The sequence below is a fragment of the Oenanthe melanoleuca genome, chromosome 14 (assembly GCF_029582105.1).
Source record: "Oenanthe melanoleuca isolate GR-GAL-2019-014 chromosome 14, OMel1.0, whole genome shotgun sequence".
In the NCBI taxonomy this organism is placed as follows: domain Eukaryota; kingdom Metazoa; phylum Chordata; class Aves; order Passeriformes; family Muscicapidae; genus Oenanthe; species Oenanthe melanoleuca.
In genome coordinates this window covers 13,702,621-13,722,787 of record NC_079348.1, presented here as the reverse complement: position 1 = coordinate 13,722,787, position 20,167 = coordinate 13,702,621, and the positions used below count along the sequence as shown (strand labels likewise).

The following is a 20,167-nucleotide window of genomic DNA, read 5'->3' as shown; positions in this document are numbered from 1 at the left end:
GCAGAGAGCCTGCAGGTCTCCCCAAAATGCTGTATTCATCTCAGGGACCAGGTGATCTTGAAGCCTAATTTTGTGGTCATTTAAAAGCCAGGTTTGGGAAAGTGTAAATCTTAATATACTCACTTCCTAGTATAGGATGTAGTGGTCAATATTCAGGTGGAATAAGAAAGGTATTTGCCATCAAGGCTTGTCAGGTGATGGGAGAGAAATAAAATCAAAAACCGTTTTCTTTCTCCCATCTTGTCCAAGAGAAAGAGAAAAGTAAGGAAAACTTCCCCAGTATTATCAATTGCAGTTTTAAAATGTCAAAAATACCAACTGAGAGAACAATCAGAACCATCTGTCTTTGTTTCTCAGGTGTCAAAAGCTTTGCATGTCCAATATATCTTCTTTTCCTTCACACCAGCACAGAGAGTAATGGGCATTTCAGCCAACAGACATTGGTACTGTGGAGCCCAAAGGTCTCAGCTCATGTGGGGGTTAGAGGCATCGTGGTCCTGACAGGAGTGTAACTTCAAAAACTGAATTTCCATCTAAACATTTCTATTGCAAAGTCAAGAACTTGAAAAGAAATGTCACACTTGTTAGAATTTAACCTTTATTTGGCAACAGTGGGTAAGGCAGTGTAATTATTTGGTAATAGCACATCCATGGCCATATGTTATTCCTTCCACAGGGACTTTGCTTTATTCAGTGAACAATATGAACAGAGCCCCTGGAAAGAGCACACAGTCAACATTTAGTTCTATTTTTGCAGCTCTGTGTGTAGCTGTGGGCATTGCTGGCTGTATATTGTAATATATCTCACTTGGTCATTTCCAAATGCCCTTTCCTGAGGCAGTCAGCACTGGAGCAGACAGATACTTTGGATTAGTTCATTTTCACAGCACCTCTCTGAGATAAAGATGTATTGCCCCAGTTTTAAGCACAGAGGCATAAGGAGAGTAAGACTGGCAGAATCTGCTGACTCAGAACTTGAGGTTTGTAGGCTCTGGCTTGCTAAACCTTATTTCATATGTTAAGGCATTACCTGAGGGTAAAATAAATCCACAGCAGTTCCATGAGTTACAGAAACACACATCTAAGTGACATCTGTCACTCACATTGGGCAACCAAAATGTGACCCAAAAGGCTCTTGAGAAAAGCAGCTTGTGACAGGCAGGTCCCCAGAGCAGAGCTGCAGTGTTTGAGCAATCCTGCTGTGCATTCTTGCTGCAATCCCATTGCCATTTCTGTGTCCTGGGATGCTTTAGTTCCCTGGAGATGATGGTTTATTTAATGTGCTTGGCCTGGAGACATGGCCTGTGCTGTTCCCTGAGGGAGGCAGCAGTGGTGTGGAAAAGGGTGTTGTGTTGTGTTGTGTTAACATGGATCAGAAATGAACCTGTGGAGGACCAGTCCAGACTCCATCCACTGCAGCAAGTGAAAGACAACTGCATATTTAAAAAAAAAAAAAAAAAACCATAAAAAACCCATTCAGGGTCCTTTGTGGGATAAGTGCAACCACATATCTTGCTCAACCAGCCCTCTGTACTATCCTTATCTTAAAGGGCCCCCAAAGTACTATTCCATGTGAGAGACAAGCCCATGTGAATGAAAACGTTGGTGGTGTGTGGCCTGAGGCAGGAAACCAGATTGCAGCATGGCACTGAGCACTGTGGTTACCACAAGGGGTATTTGAACAAGAAAAGAGGAAGCAGCATTGACTGAGGACCCCTAAGTCCTGAAAACCAAAATATTTTTAAATATTCCTTTCAGTCTTTACCCTTACACCGTATACATGTACTGCAAAAGTAAAAGATGATTAAGTTTCTTAACCCACATTATTCTAATCATTACTGTGACACTGTGTCCCCAACAATTATCAGGCCTTTTCCCACTGCCAGGCATAACCCTGGCAGCCAGCACAAATGTGCTGCAGCTGTGGATTTGGATTTTTGATCCAAATTCAGGCTGCCACTCTCCTGAGAACAACACTCTTCTGTCCCCCCCTGCCTGCCCAGTAAAGTGGGTTTCTGGAGTGTTAGTTCCATGTTCCAGGCATGACCTTACCCTACACCCTGAGAAGCACCTTTGGATTAATCTCTTTAATTAGAAAAGAAGAATAAACCTTATGGTATTAAAATGATTAAGAGGTCAGCATTAAGGTATTAATTTTCAGAGCCAGCAGGATGGATTGATTTTGTTTGTTTGCTTTGTTTTAATGGTGATTCAAACAGTATATACACAAAGCTCTTGCTTTGTGGGGCTAGTGCAGAATTCTGTAGTTTCCTCTACAGAATTCCTTGCAGAATGGGCAGCTTAAAAACTTGAGTGAAAGGTTGTTTCAAAAGAAAAATATTGCTTCTGATGTTGGAAGTTTTGGTGACACATTATTGAGTTTCAGTGCTGCTGAGATGGTTCTGATACAGGACTGGCAGTGCTGAGCTGCAGTGAGATCTTGCACGATGCCTGGGCTCTGCAGGCGAGCCACGCTCTGCTCTCGGGCTCTCAGCCTGGTGTGCAGCCACTCTGGGGGGCCAGCAGCCACTCTGGGGGGCCAGCAGCAACTCTGGGGACCAACAACTACTTTGGGGGGCCAGCAGCCACTCTGGGGACCAACAACTACTTTGGGGGGCCAGCAGCCACTCTGGGGGGCCAGCAGCCACTCTGGGGGGCCAGCAGCAACTCTGGGGACCAACAACTACTTTGGGGGGCCAGCAGCCACTTTGGGGTCACAGGCACTTTGAGGGTCAGCAGCCACTTTGGGGTCAGCAGTCACTGTTTCTGGAGTGCACAGGCTCCAGGAGGAGCTGCTGGAGGGAGCCCTGTGAGGCTTTTCCATCAAACTCGCTGAAGCTTTGCACTCCCTGCAGTGCTGCCTGTTCCAAGGGTGGTGGTGGATGGTTCCTTTGTGGACATTCCAGTAAATCTGGTATTTCTGCATGGGTTAGGAGCACAATGGGGGAAGTTTGGCTTCCAGACACCAGCATGGTTTCACAGTTATCCCTATGACCAGCAGATGGAGTTGAGAGAATATTGCTTTGTGGAAGAGAAGGAAGTAATTTTTCTTCAATTCTTGACTTAGAATTGGAGCAGCACATCTTCTCCTGTGCTTTTTTTTCCCCCTCATCTCTTGCTAAACTGCGTCAGGAGCTCTCTGTTGTGATCTTCTTTGTTTCTTTTTATGTCCTATGGATTTCTGATTTTGATCAGAAGACAGAAGAAGTGCCTGAGAGGTGAGGATGTCTCAGGTGTGCCTTGCTGCAGACCTCTAAGGGAGAGGAAGAAAGCTTTTAAACTGGGAGGCCAGGTTTAATTAGAGCAAGCAGAACTGTAGCTACTTAAAACAGACAACTGGTATTTTATTCTAGAGACCAGAAAGAAAAGATTTTATGAAGAATCACTTAACTCTTGTGCCCTTCCAAGGTGGAAGGCCTGTGTTCTGACCTTTTCTATGATTTTTCCTCTCTTGCAGCACAGCCACTCTCCTCTCTTCTCTCCTGTGGAAAGGTCTGTGGCTGTTGCACTGGCAGCATGCTGAGTGTCTGCTTGCTGCTCTCTTCAGCATTCTCCCAGTCTCTGCTGGGCTTGCTGTCAGCTGTGCTCACCTTCCCTGTGCCTGCCCTGACCTCCACTCTAAAATTCAGTTTTTTATTCACAGACAAACTCACTCCTTCCCTTCCTCATGAAAATCCCACCTGATTTACTGCAGTGAACAGCTGGGGAAAAACCCTACTTAGGTCTAAAGGAGAAGATCTTAATAACCTGGAAACAAATCCAACAGACAGTGTTCAGTGCCTGGGAAAGGATGCTGGTTTTTTGGGAGCAGAGCATCTCTGTCTTGCCTTAGGGCAGGAGTTCATCCTGGGGACGTGGATTGTTTTGAATGGTGGAATATTTTAGCTTTTGCATCATCTGTAAATACAATGCCAGGTTGGCAAAAGCTGACAAAGAGGAATTAATCTTTTCCCAATGCTCTGGCCCGTGTTCCACTCTCCCTCCCCCATATGCAAATATAAGTGGTGGAGAGTATCCACTGCTGTGTCCTGTTCTATTCCAGCAGCTGAGATGCTCCATAGCCAGCACTCCAACAGCATGGCTTTCCTTCCCTCACAAACTTCTCATTGGTGCTTTATCCTTTCTTCTGTTCAGGATTTGCTATCTGGGATTTTTAATGTTCCTCATTCCTCAGGTTGTTTTGTCCCCCACTGAAATACTGATGTTTATGTAGGATATATAACCCCTCAGTATTTTGCTCAGGTAATTTCCTATATGTGAGAGCTGGGATCTGTCTACACCTTCCTGTATTTTGTCCCTTTTTTCTTCTTTGAAACACTTCTTCAGTGTATATTTCTTGGCATTTGCTGGTCCTGCAAAAAGATGAAGCTCCATAAATGCAACCTTAAGAAAGATGCTGATCCAACCTTGATGCCTAGCAGACTCAATGGCATAGAATTGAGACCTTTGCTGGTTTTAAAACAAAATTCCTTTAGCAAATGAAAGCTAAGTGCACTGACCAGCTATTCAGGTTCTTTCTGTGGCCTGACCATAGGAGCCTTCTCACCTTTGAGACTGTCATGGGCTTGCAGGTTCATTCACCATGCTTAGGGGTGGAAGTTGAAAATATTCCTGTTTACCCTTGACATGAAAGCTCTGCCTTTATCCATGTCAGTGCCAAAGCTTTGAAATAAATCTTGAGCTCTAAACACATTCTTCATGTTAAGACCACAGCCTTAAGCTGTTCCAGGGAGGGTTAAGGTTGGACATCAGGAAGGATTTTTCCCCAGAAAGGGTGGTCAGACATTGGAAGGGGCTGCCCAGGGAGGTGTTGGAGTCCCCATTCCTGGAGGTGTCTCAGGAAAGGCTGGATGTGGCACTCAGTGCTCTGGGCTGGTGACAAGGTGGGATTGGGCACAGGTTGGACTCAATGATCTCAGAGGGCTCTTCCAGCCTAAGTGGTTCTGTTATTATGTTGGCTTTGTGTTCAGGAGCTGAATATCTCCCTACCTCTCCTCATTGCCTGGAGCATTGCCAGTGCTCAGCTTGGTGCCATTGGCTGCCATCACTCATCTCCCTCCAGACAGCAGGACAGCCTTCTGAGGCTGTGTCTACCTCAGGAGGCCTCTCTTCCTCTCCTGTGGAGTCTTCTGCCCACCATTCAGGCTCAGATTCTGATTCCTCCTGTTCCTTGGGTGAGGAAATGCAGCACTGCAGGGTTTGGGGGCACCAATGCTAGTGCTTGTGCTTGTAGTGCTCATCTCAGCCCGTTTGTGCACCTGTGAGCCTCCATCCTCTGGGGCCAAAGCAGATCCTGGTGTTCCTGGGGTCAGAAGGATCCTTCCTGTTTGGACAGAACTAAACTGCTCATTCCACGGCTGTTGAGAGTAACTGGAACCAGGGAAACCATCCACGTGAATTGCAAGAAATGGAAACTGGTCCATGTCACCTTCCCAGCAAAGCTCTGGTCATCAAGTGGGGAATGCCTTTGGCCTTGATGCCACCCAATAGCTGCTGTTTGAGCTCTCCTTCAGTTTTGGGACAGAATGATGCTCCCAGGGCTGTTCAGAGCTGTACTAGAGCATTCCTGCAAATTCTGTGAGCAGGAAGGACTTTTTTGAATCTTACTGGAAGTGTATTGGGAGACTCATTATTGGAGCTGGTCACACTATGAAGACTTCAGTCAGATAGAAACATTGCTAATTAGAAGTTCTTAGAGATTTACAGTTCATGTTTGTATCTTCTTGGTGCTATTCCATCTCTAGAAGGAACCCTTAGGATCACCCTTGAAAGCCTGTGGTTGGAAGGGAGCTGAAGAATTTTGGGGCTGTTTCACCTTAATGTTCCCATGTGTGGGATTTGTGGCAGTGGATCCTTAATAACCTCACTAAGATCTGCTGTTGATTACAAACCTCTCTTATAGAACTAAAAGGTATTTTTTAAATGCAGGATTTGTCCTCATGCAGTGAAAGTCACATTCTTCTATCAGAGAGAGGGAAAAAACATGGAAATAAACAGAAATTACAGAAGAAGAATGGTATTTTAAAACCTTAATGCTCTGTAGAGTGGAGCTGAGGCAGAGTTGTGTATTGCATTGTTTACCTGCTGTAAGATTGCCACTGCTGCTGAGAGTGCTGCCTGCTTTTATAAGGAAAGGTACATAGTGTTCCATCTTGACAATGTTGAGTGTTTTTGAATATAAATACATAAAAACATTCAGAATTGCTGGTCACCTCAGTAAAGTAAAACCTCCAGGGAGCTTTGAGTCCATCTAAGTCCACAACAATGAGACACTTGTGCATCTGTGCTGCCCAGATGTGCAGGAGGATTTTGGCCTTCAGGATAGGGACAGGGCAGAACAATCTTCCTCTGTGAATGAGTTTCCATAATTTTAAAGGGTATTAATAGCTGCCTTACCCTATAGAAGTGTGTATAACTCAGTTTCTAGAAAACTGATTATTGACATTCCCATCTCTGTCAGAGGTTTTAGCAGATTTCCCACCCCTGATCCATTTGCTCTGTTGATGGTGGAGCAAGGGGCAAGAGAAACAAAAATATCTTTTTTTGCCCTGTTTATCTGACTGTTGAGTGATTCATCTTAATTGTGGGTCCAGAAGTGCCTGAACTTCCTGTTTCAGCAGGAACATTGTCAGTCAGTCAGGTGAAGCAACAAGAAGCTTTATATTCTGAGGGGGTTTTGTGCCTACCTGCAGACTCACTGATCTGGACTGAGACTGCTTTGTTCTTCAAACCATTGCTGCTCTGCAATTCTGCTTTTTGTTACTCAGTCTTCAAGAAACCCTTCTGGGTCAGGACATCTGTGCTGATACAGCTGCAGTTGTGTCTGTTAACTGGAAGGGCAGTAATAAAAGGAGAACTTGGCTTGGGAAACAATTCTTTGACTGGGATGAAAGCATCACTTCCAACAAGATTTTCTTTGGCATGATGGCTGTATTTTTCTGCAGATTAGCTGAACTAATTGTTTCCTATTTGTGACCCAAGAATTGTTTCAGCTAAACCTCTCTGCTCTATGGATTTGTTCACAGGAGAAATGGAAGACTGAATTTCAGCTGCATGCAGTGAGAGCAGATGTTCATGGGTTTCCTTCATTCACCCCATTATTCCTTTTATTGTTCTTTCTCTTGAAAGCCCAAGACAAACAGATTCAACAATTCCTCTTTGTCTAAGATACTATAATCAAGTGGCAGAGTCCCCACTTCCTCCATCAAATACCAGACATGGTGTTTTCTGCTTGATCTTGTGTGCTTCATTCCCCAGAAGAAAAGCAAGCTCCAAAACCTGATGTGCAGGGACAAAGCTTGCTGCTGGAGTAGGAAGAACTTCTTGTTGGTCTGAGAAAAGTAGGATTTTGTAGGCCATGGAATTTCCTGGGGAATCCTGCACAAAGGTTAGAAGTAGAGTGGGCTACAAATGGTGTATGCTGACACTTAAACCTGATTTTCTTTAAATGTGGTACACAGGCTGTGGTTAGTAGTTCTGCAGGCAGCACTGAACTATTTCTTCTGTTAACTTCCCAGCATAATCCTGATGTTCCTATATTCTGTTTAAAATTGTTTTTCATGGCTGGTTTTCCTTAGGTAGCTTGGAATTTGGTGAGCTTTCCTGTGGTAACCTGTTTTCACAGTGCATAATCAAAGTGATTCCTGGGACAGTTGCTTGTTTGTCCATAAAATTAATTCAGGCTGCAAATCACAGGGATTTCAGCTCTTCTGCAGTCCCATATCTGTTCTTGCTAGGGGAGTCATTGCAGGCTGAAAGTCAAGTTTCTACATTTGACTGGGAAGGTAGAAAAGCTGCCTAATCTGTGCTGAATAATTGACATGTTAGAGACTGTTTTTCTTCTGCACTGTTACCTGCTGTACCTTAGACTGAAGATATCAGTGGGTTTGCAGCTGTCAGGCAGAGCTCAGGCCTTGGTGGAGAAGTGTGTCCATAAAGAATGGATGCTGGAAGTAAAACATTGGATTTTAAAGCTGATGGAACCCAGAGTCACCCTGTGGTAACTCTAGTTCTCTTCAGTAGCCATAATGCAACCCAGATTCAGGTGGCCCTTCCTAGGAGAAAACTATTTACAGCTTGGCCTGGGAACTTTCTCTGTGGAAGGACTATCACTTGGAGAGAAAAAGGACTAACTCAGGCTTGGAAAATCAGCTTTGCCTTTTGGAGACAGTCACAGAATTTTGACTGTCTTCTCCCATTGGACTCTTCTTTTGGTTAGGACAAGGAACTAGGATTAATGTGTATAAAACCTATAATATGAAAATCCAACCTGTAGTATGAAAATATAGTACTAAACAAGCTGAATTTTAGTATGGTGTGGGTTGGAAGGGACCTTAAAGAATTCCATCTCTGAGTGTGATAAGAGCTCACGGCTGTTGGAATTGTGGTTTCTCTAATAAACAGTATTTTGAATGGCTTGTTGTTTACACTCTTTGTGTAAAGTGTTTGAACAGAGGAACCTCTCAATGCACTAATGTTCCAGCATTAGAAATGTTTGAGAATGCTACAGGGAGTGGTGCAGTAACCCTTCACAGAATTCACAGAATGATTAGGTTGGAAGAGGCCTTCAAGGTGATTGACCCCAACCCATGCCCTAACACCTCAACTAAACCATGGCACCGAGTGCCACATCCAGTCTTTTCTTAAACACATCCAGGGATGGTGACTCCACCACCTCCCTGGGCAGACCATTCCAGTACTTGATTACCCTTTCTGTAAAAAACTTTTTCCTAATATCCAACCTAATTTCCCCTTGACTTAAGACTGTGTCCTCTGATTCTGGAGGAAGAGACCTGACTACAACCATGTTTCAGGAAGTCGTAGAGAGTGCTAAGGTCAGCTCTTGTAGCTCAGTGAACACTTTGGTGGTACTCAAACGTTTGGAGCAGGATGAAGCTGAGCCCTTTGGCTCCCAGCCCGACGCTGAACTCTCTGTTTCTCTCTCAGTCCCAGATGCAAACCCCAGTGCAGCAGGTGGGCATCGTCCCGGCGCAGGCCATGGCGGCCGGGCCCACGGCAGACCCCGAGAAGCGCAAGCTGATCCAGCAGCAGCTGGTGCTGCTGCTGCACGCCCACAAGTGTCAGCGGCGCGAGCAGGCCAACGGCGAGGTGCGCGCCTGCGCGCTGCCCCACTGCCGCACCATGAAGAACGTCCTCAACCACATGACGCACTGCCAGGCTGGCAAGGCCTGCCAAGGTGAGCCCAGCCTGCTCTGCTGTCCCGCTGGCAGCGCTGGCTCTGGGGTTAAACTGCTCCTGGCTCTCCTCTCTCCGCCCTCTAGAGAGCAGAGCGACTTTACCCTCCTCAATAGGATGGTACCAGTATAGCCTTGCCAGCATTTTCATCTCCTCTGTTACATTGTGTGATATCCACCGTGTCTTTGTCTTAAATTTTCCTTCATTTGCACTTGGATCACAAGACATTTCAGTTGTGTTTAGTTATATGTACAGTATTGCAGTATTTGCCTTTTGGAAGTAGGATGGTAGCAGTGTATCCTTGCAATCATCCTTTTCATCTCTGTTGTATAAGGAGGATGTAGTGTCCACCGTGCCTTTGTCTTTAATTTTAGAACTGTTTTCCTTCGTTGGCTGGTGGATCACGAAAAAATTTACTTGTTTGCTATTTTAGTATTGCTTGCAAGGAAGAAAGAATAGAGTTACTCTAAAATATGAAATAATTCAAAACAAGTTGAAGAACAGAATTGTAAAAACTGAAATTATTGAAAACCAATCAACCAAGGAGTGACTCTAAACTCTTGCTTCCCTTGCTGCAGTTGCTCATTGTGCATCTTCGAGACAAATCATCTCCCACTGGAAGAATTGTACTCGGCACGACTGTCCCGTGTGCCTTCCTCTGAAGAATGCCAGTGACAAAAGAAACCAACAACGTGAGTACTTCTCTTACTGCTGTCACCATTAAAACTGTTAAATCAAAGTTGGTCACGTGTGCAGTGGAGGAATAAACTCTTGACAGTGTCTCCACAAACTTAGTAGCTGTTAACAATCTTGTACAAGGATAAATATAGCAGTGATTTTCCATTTCTGGTCATTGAATTCAATTTATGACTTAAATACACAATAACTGGGAAAATCTGAGCTCAAGCACACATCTTTTTTAAAGGGTGTGGCAACTTCCAGCTGGTGTTTCATTGTGAGGCAGGTCAATAGATTCCAGTTATGAAGCAGTTTTGGATGTAGGTAGGGGTTTGGGGAGGAGATAAGCTACTTGATTGTGTTGCTTGCTGCTAGAAACAAATGAAATCAGCATGCTCATGATTTAAAATAATCCAAAATATTTGAAAAAATTCTCTCATGTAAAAAGGTCTGGGTGTCTTAATGATGAAGTGTATTTAACACTGCTATAGATTAGCTGTAGTTCTGCAAATCATGCCTGGTTTTTATAATAGCTGAGCTGTTACTGATCCTTGGGGCTGGTCCATTTGTAGTTTGTTTCTTCTTCCCTCTTGCTCTGAAAAAGAAAATGCTGAACTTATGTTGGTAGACTTGTTTCTCATCAAGTCCTTTGAAAAGATGCCAGGGTGGAACATTTTACAGCATCGATGTAAAGTTCTAGAAGTCTTAAGTCATGTTATGCCTAAGTATATTTAAATAAGGGTTAAGAAATGGAAAATAGCTGCAGGACTTGCAAAGCTTGTACATTGGAATTGGATTGGAAGCATTATGTTAATTTCCAGCAAAACTGAGACTGCAGTGAGGAACACCAGTAAACCTTGGAGGATGGAGAATTGCTCCTACCTTAGGTGGGATTAAGGCAAGGGGGAGAGTAGCTGCTAAAACTACCAAAATTATCCATGGAGCATGTTCTCTTTATGGTTTAAGGAGGGATTTTCTTCCTCCAAAACTGAAAAAAGTACAACTATAGAGCTACGTGGAGGCCAGGATTTTATTTTCATTTTGCCAAACTTCTCCTTGGTAAACAAGATAAATCTTGTGCTTTGAAAGTAGTAATTTGTTGCAAGTGATTACTTGTTTGGCCCTCAAAAAATGTGCTGAAAGCTTTGCTTTTTAATATGTCATGGTCCATTTGTGCTTAACATCCTTATTACACAGTTGTTATCAAAGTGCTAACAACATCTACCAGAACAGAATTGTATTTTTCCACACAAGCTGCTGGAGAAAAGTAGTTTGTACACTATTTGTTTTGTTGCTCATACAGCTGATTGTAAGAGAACAAAAGCTGGAACATAAACAGTCCTTAAAAATAATTTTGCTATGGGATCAAATAGGATATTCTCTGACTGCAAGAGAACTATAGTGGATAAGTGTAGAATTTGCCTCTCTTGTTGCATATGGAGGGAGATAGATATGAAATCTCCTTCTGTTCAGTTAATCAATAATCCAGTGGTGCAGGGTTCTTTGTCCTGGATTGTGTCTCTGAGTCAGCATGTAACACCTCTTGGCTTATTGGAAGGTGGAAGAGGAACACTAATGCTCTTTTTTGGGCATTCAGGAAGGTTTGTGAAATGATTTACTTTGGTATGTGCCTTTTACAATGTGCCTGATCAGGTGGAGACTAACCAGAGTTGGGTTAGTTTTAGACTGGAAGAAGATGTTGTCTTTCTTAAGAATAAATCATAGTAGCTTCTACTAAATTAGGAGGAGAAGGGAGTCTGCATTTGGCAAAATACAGAGAACATTCAGAAAGGGAAAAAGGAATGAGAAGTGTAGAGATCCTCCTTCTTTTGGGGGCTGCCCTCCTTACAGAGAGTCCAGAACCCTCCTTCCTGTGTCCATCCCTGTTTTCCTGCTGTTATTTCAGTCCTGGTGTGGCCATGCTGGGCTTTCAAGAAGCTGCTTCAAAGGGTTCCCACCTTTTAGAACATTCTGCAGTGGAGCACTGCTGAGGCATTGCAATGTCATGCCTCACTTCCATGCAGTCATTCCTATGCTTTTGTGGCTTTCTGTTCCTACTCTTTAGGAATCTGCAAGTCCTGGAAAGTCCTGGGGTTTAGGTTATTGCCATGGAGCTGTTTCTGTACAGGTCTTTTAGTGTTGGGGATTTTTACAAAGAATATCGTGCCAGGTTTCCTTTGTATTGCCTTTTTTATTTATTTTAAAGCACTCTTGAACTATATTTTGCTAGAATGGTTGATAATGACCTGACTTGTTAATAGGACATATTGGGACAAATTTAAAATTATTTATGTTCTTATTGTGTGTCCTATGTACTTCTGAGGGGGCAGGGGAAACAGGAAAACAAATATTATTTTGCACATGGTAAAACATTAAGCTTTTCTCTTGAATAAGCAGGTGAAACCTGTATTTTGAAGTAATGGCTTGAAATTTGGTTGAAATACTTTGGGAGATTGAAGCTTGGTTTTTGTTAGGAAGTACTTCTTACTCCCTGCTGGCCCAACCACAAATTTTTGCAGTTGTTGATGTATTTCCTAGTTTTGTAGCTATTATTTTTTGAAGATTCATCTTGTCATGCATGTGCTTGAGCTCCTTAGTTCTTCCATTCCTGGCCTGGCAGGTATGCTGTGCCACAGCTCCTGGATCTGTTCCCATTTGGAATGTCCTGGACCATCCCCATGCAGTGCTTGGTGTGCATCATTCCAGGGTCAGGGGAAACTGGAAAACCCCTGGGATCCACACTCAGATGAGTGAGACTGGGAACTTGGAGCTGGTTTCCTCTCTTAACTTTCCTTGTAGGAAAATTTTAAATAAAATGCAGCAAGGAAAAAGCTGGATTAAGAAAAATTAAATTTGAGATAACTAATCTTCATCTGAAAGAGTGATTTTAGAGAAGATGGAGACAGATATTCTGGGGTATGTGAAGTCTGGGATGAAAGAACAGGAATCTGATGAAGGAAATGGAAGTACCTGTGATGTAGCTGGCTGACATAGCAGGTTAGTGAGTACAGGCAGAAAATGGAGGAGAACCTGGATTTGGAGCATTTGGGAACCAATCCTTTGCAGAGAAGGAAGCAGTGAGTGCATCCATACACAGGGAAATGTGTCCAGAAGGAGAAGGCAGCAACTTTTAAAGTGGAATCTTTTTCCTGTGAAAACAAAATGAAATCCAGCTTGTTCAATTCTTACTGTCAGTAACTGTAAGATCTAAAAACAAAACATGTCTCTCATTTTTTCAATTGCTGGAAATTATATAATGGTGGCCCTTCAGTTATCCCATGGAGCCACATGGTGGATGACAGTCCATGGATTAAGGAGTTCCACTGATTGACTGATCCAGTACTGTACTGAGGGCTTTTGATTTAATGCTTAACTTAAATAAAAATTAAAATTACATTGGTGGTGGAATTTAAAAGTGACACTTCCTGCTTCAAGTTCCTCGTGAAATCTTTACCCCATGACTTGATTCAAGATACAGTCTTTAATTAATTAAATTAAATGTTGGTGTGCATTTACCTTCGTGTACCTGCCTAGTTCTGAGTGCAGGACAGGCTTGTGCTGAGGTGAGTTAAGAGCACAGCACAAATTTTGCTCCAGCCACTTGGAGATGAGCAGAGTGAGGAGCTGCAGGACAGAACAAGTCTCAATTAAAGAATTCAGAAGCAAAATCAAACATTTAAACCAGCATGGCTAAGTTTAAATCAGCTCATAGCTTGTTGTCTGAGGGGATGAGCCAGAGTTGCTGAAGGATTTTGGTTTAACAATTGCCAGCTGTTCTAACAGACAATTCTGTCTCAAATGCTACTTTCTTTTTGCATCTTAATTGTTAGTATTGCCTTCTTTCTAGCTTATTGATTTAATCCTTAGACTTTAGGAATTTAAAATACTCAAAAATGGTTTAACATGTTCACTGGAGTGGTCAAGTTAGAGAAGCTCTAGGCATTCATCCTTAAAACAGCATTAGGGATCTGTGTTTAAAATAAATTTTAATTAGCTGGAGGGGTTCCCCTCTAGAAGACATCATGGGTGCAGTGTCATTAAACAGCACTGCTTGAGACAGGAATCCTGCAGGTGAGCTGCTCTTGGATGGTTTTGATGCCTTCTGGGGCATTGGGATGTCACTGGGGCTGCTCAGGAAGTTCTGGGGCTGCTTAACTTGTGCTTGTTTGAACCTTCCCTCCTCAGGTACATAAACACAAGTGACACTGGGGCACACAGAGCCAGTTAAAAGGTGAATTACAGAGCTCACTTCACACTTTTAACTTCTGTCATGGGCTCCTCAATGTCTGAAGCATCAGATAAGAAAAATAAATAGCAGTAGACATTGCTTCATGTAGCAGTGGCCTAATGTGTTTGTTCCAGGGCTGTATTTATTTGAGTTTACTTTATTTCCTCCAGAATCTGCCACAGAAGGAACAGCATTTACACTTGGGTCTCTCCAGAGTGGAAATTTAATACTCTCTGCCTCCATCTTCTTGTTTTACAGATAATGTCATGCCTTCATATAAAACCAGTGAACAAACAGACAAAAAAAGCTCCTTCAAAAACAGATTCCTGGTGTTGGGAAATACTCAGAACAGGATCCTGTTGAGTTGTGAAGTGTAGTAAAGCTGAGGCCAAATAGTCTAAAACTATTCTAGCACAAGGGCTGAACTTGTGTTCTGTAATGACTGATGCTGCTGCCAAAGTTCAGCCCAGAGCCTGGGCTGGAGGTGCTGGACTTGTCCAAGTGAGCTCCAAGCCAAGCTTGCAGTGCCAGACAATCAGTGGTTTTTCCCTGGAGAACCTTGGGATGGTGGCTGGGCTCTCCTCAGTGGGGTGGCCAGAAGCCTTTCCCTGGTTCCCAAACATCAGCATCACCTCTGGGGTTCTGCCATCTCCACACTTCAGCACTGAAAGCAGATTGGGGAGGTTTTGTGCTAATTTTTCTGGTGGAGTAGAATATCATCCTCTAACAGGCTGGAATTCTTATTAGTTCCTGAATCAATCTGTGCTGTCACAGCAGCCTCTGAAGTGTTTTGAATTCCAGGCTGCCATAACTTTTGTGCTATTTAGCCTTCCTATTCCTTGGCTTGCAGTAGTGTAAAGGCATCTTTGTCCTAGATTGTGTGATTCCAGAGTATTACAAGTCCAATGAGGAATTCATATAGTTGCTCTTTAATATGTTTTTTTTAATTAAGCTGATAGGATCTTAATCAGCTTCTTTGTTTTTAAATTCTCTTGGAAGTGATCAATGAGTTCAAAAGTTATTGTGAGTGTGTCCACAGAGTGTAAGTATACATAAGCCTTAATTTCCATGGTAATCCCAACATTTAAAATACTGAGGATTGTCCTTTGGAGGGGGAAAAGGGTTTTTTTTGTAGGGCTGCTTATTCAGGAGAGGGTGATATCTGAATATATTTATTTGTAGTTCTTTGGCAAATGAGATCAAATTGATTTCTTATCTGGAGAGGGAAAAGTCTGGACTCTGCAATGTGTGTGTTTTCTCTTGGGTGGAAGCTGGAAGCCTGTGTATCTCTTTCAGTGATTCAGTTTCCATGGTGGGTAAGGATTTAAGAAAGCCTGGATAATGCTATTAGTGTCTCAGAAGACTTGTTTTCATGACTTTTTTATCTAACCACGTGCCTCTACTAATATTTCAATAAGACAGTTATTGTTGCCTATATTAAGAGCCATTACTGTTGCTAAGTTTAGTTCACACATTTGTAATGCATATTATGTATTTAATTACTTAAGGGGGAAAATGTGAAGGAAGTGTTACTTCTACCAGAGTCCTGATTATCAAAATGCAGTGTCTCTGTGCTGAAGGTTGTACTCCATGGGTCATTCACAAGGGAACATGGTATACACTTAGAATGGCAGCTAAAATGAGAACCAGAAAGTAAAATTTTGCTCTCTTTTGGATTAAGTAATTACTAATTTTCCCTGTTGTTTCCATTTCCTGTCTACAATGAAAATGACTCTTCCATTCATCTGTATGGTGGGAGAGGTTGGTTGGTTGTGGTGGCCTTATAGGTTAATGAATACCTAAACACCATCTAAATTATTTACCAGGGTTCAACCCCTTTCTGACTCTCCATCTTATTTTAGATTTTGCCACTACAATCTGAGATTCATCAGGGTTTTTCATATCTTTGAGTAACTTGGGGTTTAAGGTAATTTGGCCTTCAGAGGATTCATCTGGTGGCTGCTTGCAGTGAAAATTTCTACCAACAGATCTTCAGCATTACCTTTGTGTCCAAGGGCACAGTGTTTCTGCTGAACTCAGGATCTCTATTCTGGAGCCAAACATTTTGACCTAAAATGGGATTGATGGGAAAGAGGGAAGTAGAGGAACTAAATATTTTTCTCTCTTAGTTTACTGTCCCCAAGCATGAAAATCCTATTTAGCCTTATATAGGAGCCTGTACTATATATCTACTAAAAGTAATTATGGGCTTATCTGCCTGAAATTTACAGCACTTCTGTTTAGACTGCATGGATTAATAGCCAGGCTGGGTTCTGTCCTGTAGAATCAAAGGCTGGGTTTTCCCACTTGGCATCTTGGATGTTGTGCTGTCCTCTGGCAGAAAAATATCTGTATCATAGAATATGTGCCATGACTCTTGGCATGACTGATTTTACTCCTTATCCTCGCTGAGTTTTAATTTTCTCTTATCCTTTCTCTTTTCCATAGCCCTTTTAGGGTCTCCAGCTGGTGGGATCCAGAATTCCATCGGTTCTGTTGGTACAGGCCAGCAGAACACTCCATCACTAAGTAATCCCAATCCAATTGACCCCAGCTCCATGCAACGAGCCTATGCTGCCCTGGGGCTGCCATATGGCAACCAGCCCCAAACCCAGCTGCAGCCCCAGGTCCAAGGCCAGCAGCCAGCACAGCCTCAGGCTCACCAGCAGATGAGGACCATTAATGCACTGGGTAGGTGGAGAAAAGACCAAGAAAAAAAAAAGTTCAAATAATTGATGCTGGATTTTTAAGATAGTATAGTATATTGTTTGGTCAGAGTAATGACTATTCTTGTTGTTTAGTAAGTTAAAAATACACTATTTCTATACACTACCATTAATTTACATTTGAGTATTAGAACATTTTGAATGTACTGCTTTTGCCAAATAGCAGGAGTTTTAGTTTCTTTTAAAATATAGTCCATAGCTCATTCTCTGAGGTGATGAGACAGAATTTCTGAAGCATTTTGGCTTAACAATTGTCCCTAGTTCTAACTGACAATTCTGACTCAAATCCTTTTTTATAATCTTAATTGTTACTATTACCTTCTTTATAGCTTATGGATCTAATCTTAAGAGTTTATAAATTCAAAATTTTAATAGACTCATTTTTGTACTTCAGACTGAAAGTAACTTGTGTCCATAAATAGCCACATATGTGCAGCACAGCATGTATTGTTATAAAAATACTTAACCTGATAAATTGCTTCTTTTGTTAGCCAGGTGGGTCAGTGAAGTGCAGTTTTGTCATATTATTGTCAAAATTGTGAAGTGTGTCCCAATGATGTTTAATTTTGTCCCAAAGGAGCCAACCAGATGAACCTTCCCGCAGGAGGAATAACAACAGACCAGCAACCGGGTCTAATTTCTGAAACTGCTCTTCCAACATCCCTTGGGACAAATAAGTAATGCACACATTTTCATTCTTGCTCAATTAAACATTTATTTGCATGCTTATGAACGTAAATAAAGAGCATGCTTTAAAAACTGATTGTATTGGCATGGGGCTGGTCAGTCACGAGTACAGCTCTGCTCTCTTTCCTGTTTCAGTGCCAGAGCTTTGTGCCTCCTGAGAGCCCTACAATATTCACTGCTTTTAAATGAAATCCCAAAGGAAGAATATTTTATATTTTTAAGTTCATAGTTGTGATTCTTTACCATTCACACTGTGAATGTGCCTTGTAAACTGCTGAGCTTTGCTGCTTGGGGGGTTGCAGTTTGTTGATGGCAGAATTTCACTTAAGTGAATGTTTGATGCAATAGCTGAAAGTGATGCTTGCAACAACTCAAAAATTACTTGACAAAACTACATTCTGGTACTCTAACAGTCCCTTTTGTTTTTATTTTAGCCCACTAATGAATGATGGCACAAACTCTGGCAATGTTGGAAACCTCAGCTCAATGCCAACGGCTGCACCTCCTTCGAGTACCGGGGTAAGGAAAGCATGGCATGAACATGTCACTCAGGACCTGCGCAATCATTTAGTGCATAAACTGTAAGTATTCACCAAGGCTGCCTTTTTCCTCAATGTTCTGAAAGAGTTTCAATACAGTAGTTCTGCTGTTAAGCTGAAAAGAAAGTTATCAGTAGTGGTTCTCAGGTGCTGGGCCACTCAGGAGGAGTTGTTACCTTTAATCCTCCTTTTCAGTTTGTTCTTCGTGCTTATTAAGTATTGGGCATGGAATTAGTTTCTATTGCTAGTAAATTTGCTCTGCTGTGGTGAACAGTTATTTAGACTCCAGACTGTTAAGCCTCACTTTATTTTCATAATTTGATTTGTTTTAATCTTGTGAGAAACAGTAAAATACTATTTTTATAACCATTTTGATATGCTTTTACATATCTGGCGTGTAAGGGAACATCCAGGGTGATTATCATAAATCTGTATTGATTCTGGATTTCTTTTCTGAAGGTGTTTTTCTATTATTGTTCCTCTGTCCTTGCAGTGTCCAAGCCATCTTCCCCACTCCTGATCCAGCAGCACTGAAGGATCGCCGCATGGAAAACTTGGTGGCTTATGCCAGGAAAGTGGAAGGAGACATGTATGAATCTGCTAATAGTAGGGTATGTTGCTTCAGTCCAACATGTGAAAGAACAGTAGCATCACAAATCTTAGAAGTGTAAAGAAAACCACAGAGGATCCCTCTTCATGAGGAAAGTTGCATTTTCAGTGTGTGACAGTGTTTGTGGGGTCCCAAGCTGTGTGATTCGTGTCACTCCAAGCTAATTCACCCCTCAGCTCTAGACACCGTCACATCCATCCCTACTTGAATCCTTCTGAAATTGTGATTAATGTGCAGGAAGCTTGGAGCACAGCTTGCAGCTTTGATGTTTCCCTTACTGACTTCCTCCCTGTTTGGGAGTCTGTGTAAGCAGTAGTTTTACAATTTTCTTAGTGCCTCTTTACCACTGGAGGTTTTCTCTAGGACCCAGTGCTGTTCCACTGCTCACCTTCCACCTGTACTGGTAGAATGAATTCTCCTTTACTCTTCAGCCCCAGGAGTATTTGGGCTAAGACATAAGAAGTCAGTTTGGCTGCTTTGTGGATGGGAAAAAAAAACAGAATTCCTGTTTTAGTTCATGATTTTTGCTCTGTCTGCAGAATTCCTGTAGTAGTTCATTATTTTTGTTCTGTCTGCACAGAGATGTCAGTTCAAATCTCTCTTACTTGAAGGGAGCAAATCCCTGTTGATTGACATGCTGAGAATATGACATGGTGGTAATTCTACCTCAAAGGAACCACTCCCTGAATGTTTTCTGTGGGAAAAGACAACAATATTAGTGCCAGTAGTAACAACCAGCATGATCCTACCTGAGCAGAAACTTGAGATCCTTTCTTAAGCAAGGGAAGAGCATCTAAAGAGAGTAGTTAGTGGTGTTTCAGGTGAGAATCAGATGATCCAGTCAGACACTTCTGCCTCTCTCAGCCCACTTGCCAGAAGAGCTGGAGATGGAAATACAGGTTTTATTTCCTAGAGGAAAACAGGCAGTGGCCATACTTACAGTGCTGCTGTGTCAGTGTTGGCCAGTACCCACATTGTGTCCTCTTTGTAGCTACCAAGAGGTTGGAAGACTTGGGTGTGCTCAGCTGTGGTTACCCTGGCAGCTTTAGAGACCAATTTTAGATAGGAGGAGGATTTCATGGTCACACCTGGGTGTCTAAATACCTTATCAGTAAGGATGAGCACAGCAAACTCCTGATTGGAAAATTAAATGCCTTCTGACAGAGAAACACCCAGAAGTATCTTCTCCTCACCCCTCAAAACAGCTGTTGGAGCCTCATGGCCAGAAGTTTCTGTTATTGGAATTCATCTAATGTATTTGGCTCCAAGCAGCAAACTTGGAAGAAGGGAGTAATTCAGAATGTGTTAACGATGCCATGAGGAATTACATCCTCCTTTTTGAGGAGCTTCTGTTCTCCTTTGACACTGAAAAACAGATTAAGTAAGAGGCATCATTATAAGGAGTTTATGCTGTTCTAGCATTGTGTGCTCCTTGTGAACACAGCCTTTGCAGGAATCTTTGCAGTGGGAAAGCAGCACAATATTAAATTTACAGATAGGAACT

At 42.4% G+C, this 20,167-nt stretch overlaps 1 protein-coding gene across 9 annotated transcripts in view; it reads left to right on the top strand.

The window, feature by feature from the left end:
• The window catches only part of CREBBP (CREB binding protein), a 95,369-nt gene that overhangs the window by 39,909 nt on the left and 35,293 nt on the right, over positions 1–20,167 (top strand). For all 9 annotated transcript variants that reach the window (XM_056503016.1, XM_056503020.1, XM_056503015.1 and 6 more), the window contains 6 exons: positions 8,947–9,196; positions 9,774–9,887; positions 16,550–16,792; positions 17,405–17,504; positions 17,949–18,095; positions 18,547–18,664. In XM_056503016.1, coding sequence (XP_056358991.1) covers positions 8,947–9,196; positions 9,774–9,887; positions 16,550–16,792; positions 17,405–17,504; positions 17,949–18,095; positions 18,547–18,664 — 972 coding nt within the window. The remainder of the gene's footprint in view (positions 1–8,946; positions 9,197–9,773; positions 9,888–16,549; positions 16,793–17,404; positions 17,505–17,948; positions 18,096–18,546; positions 18,665–20,167) is intronic.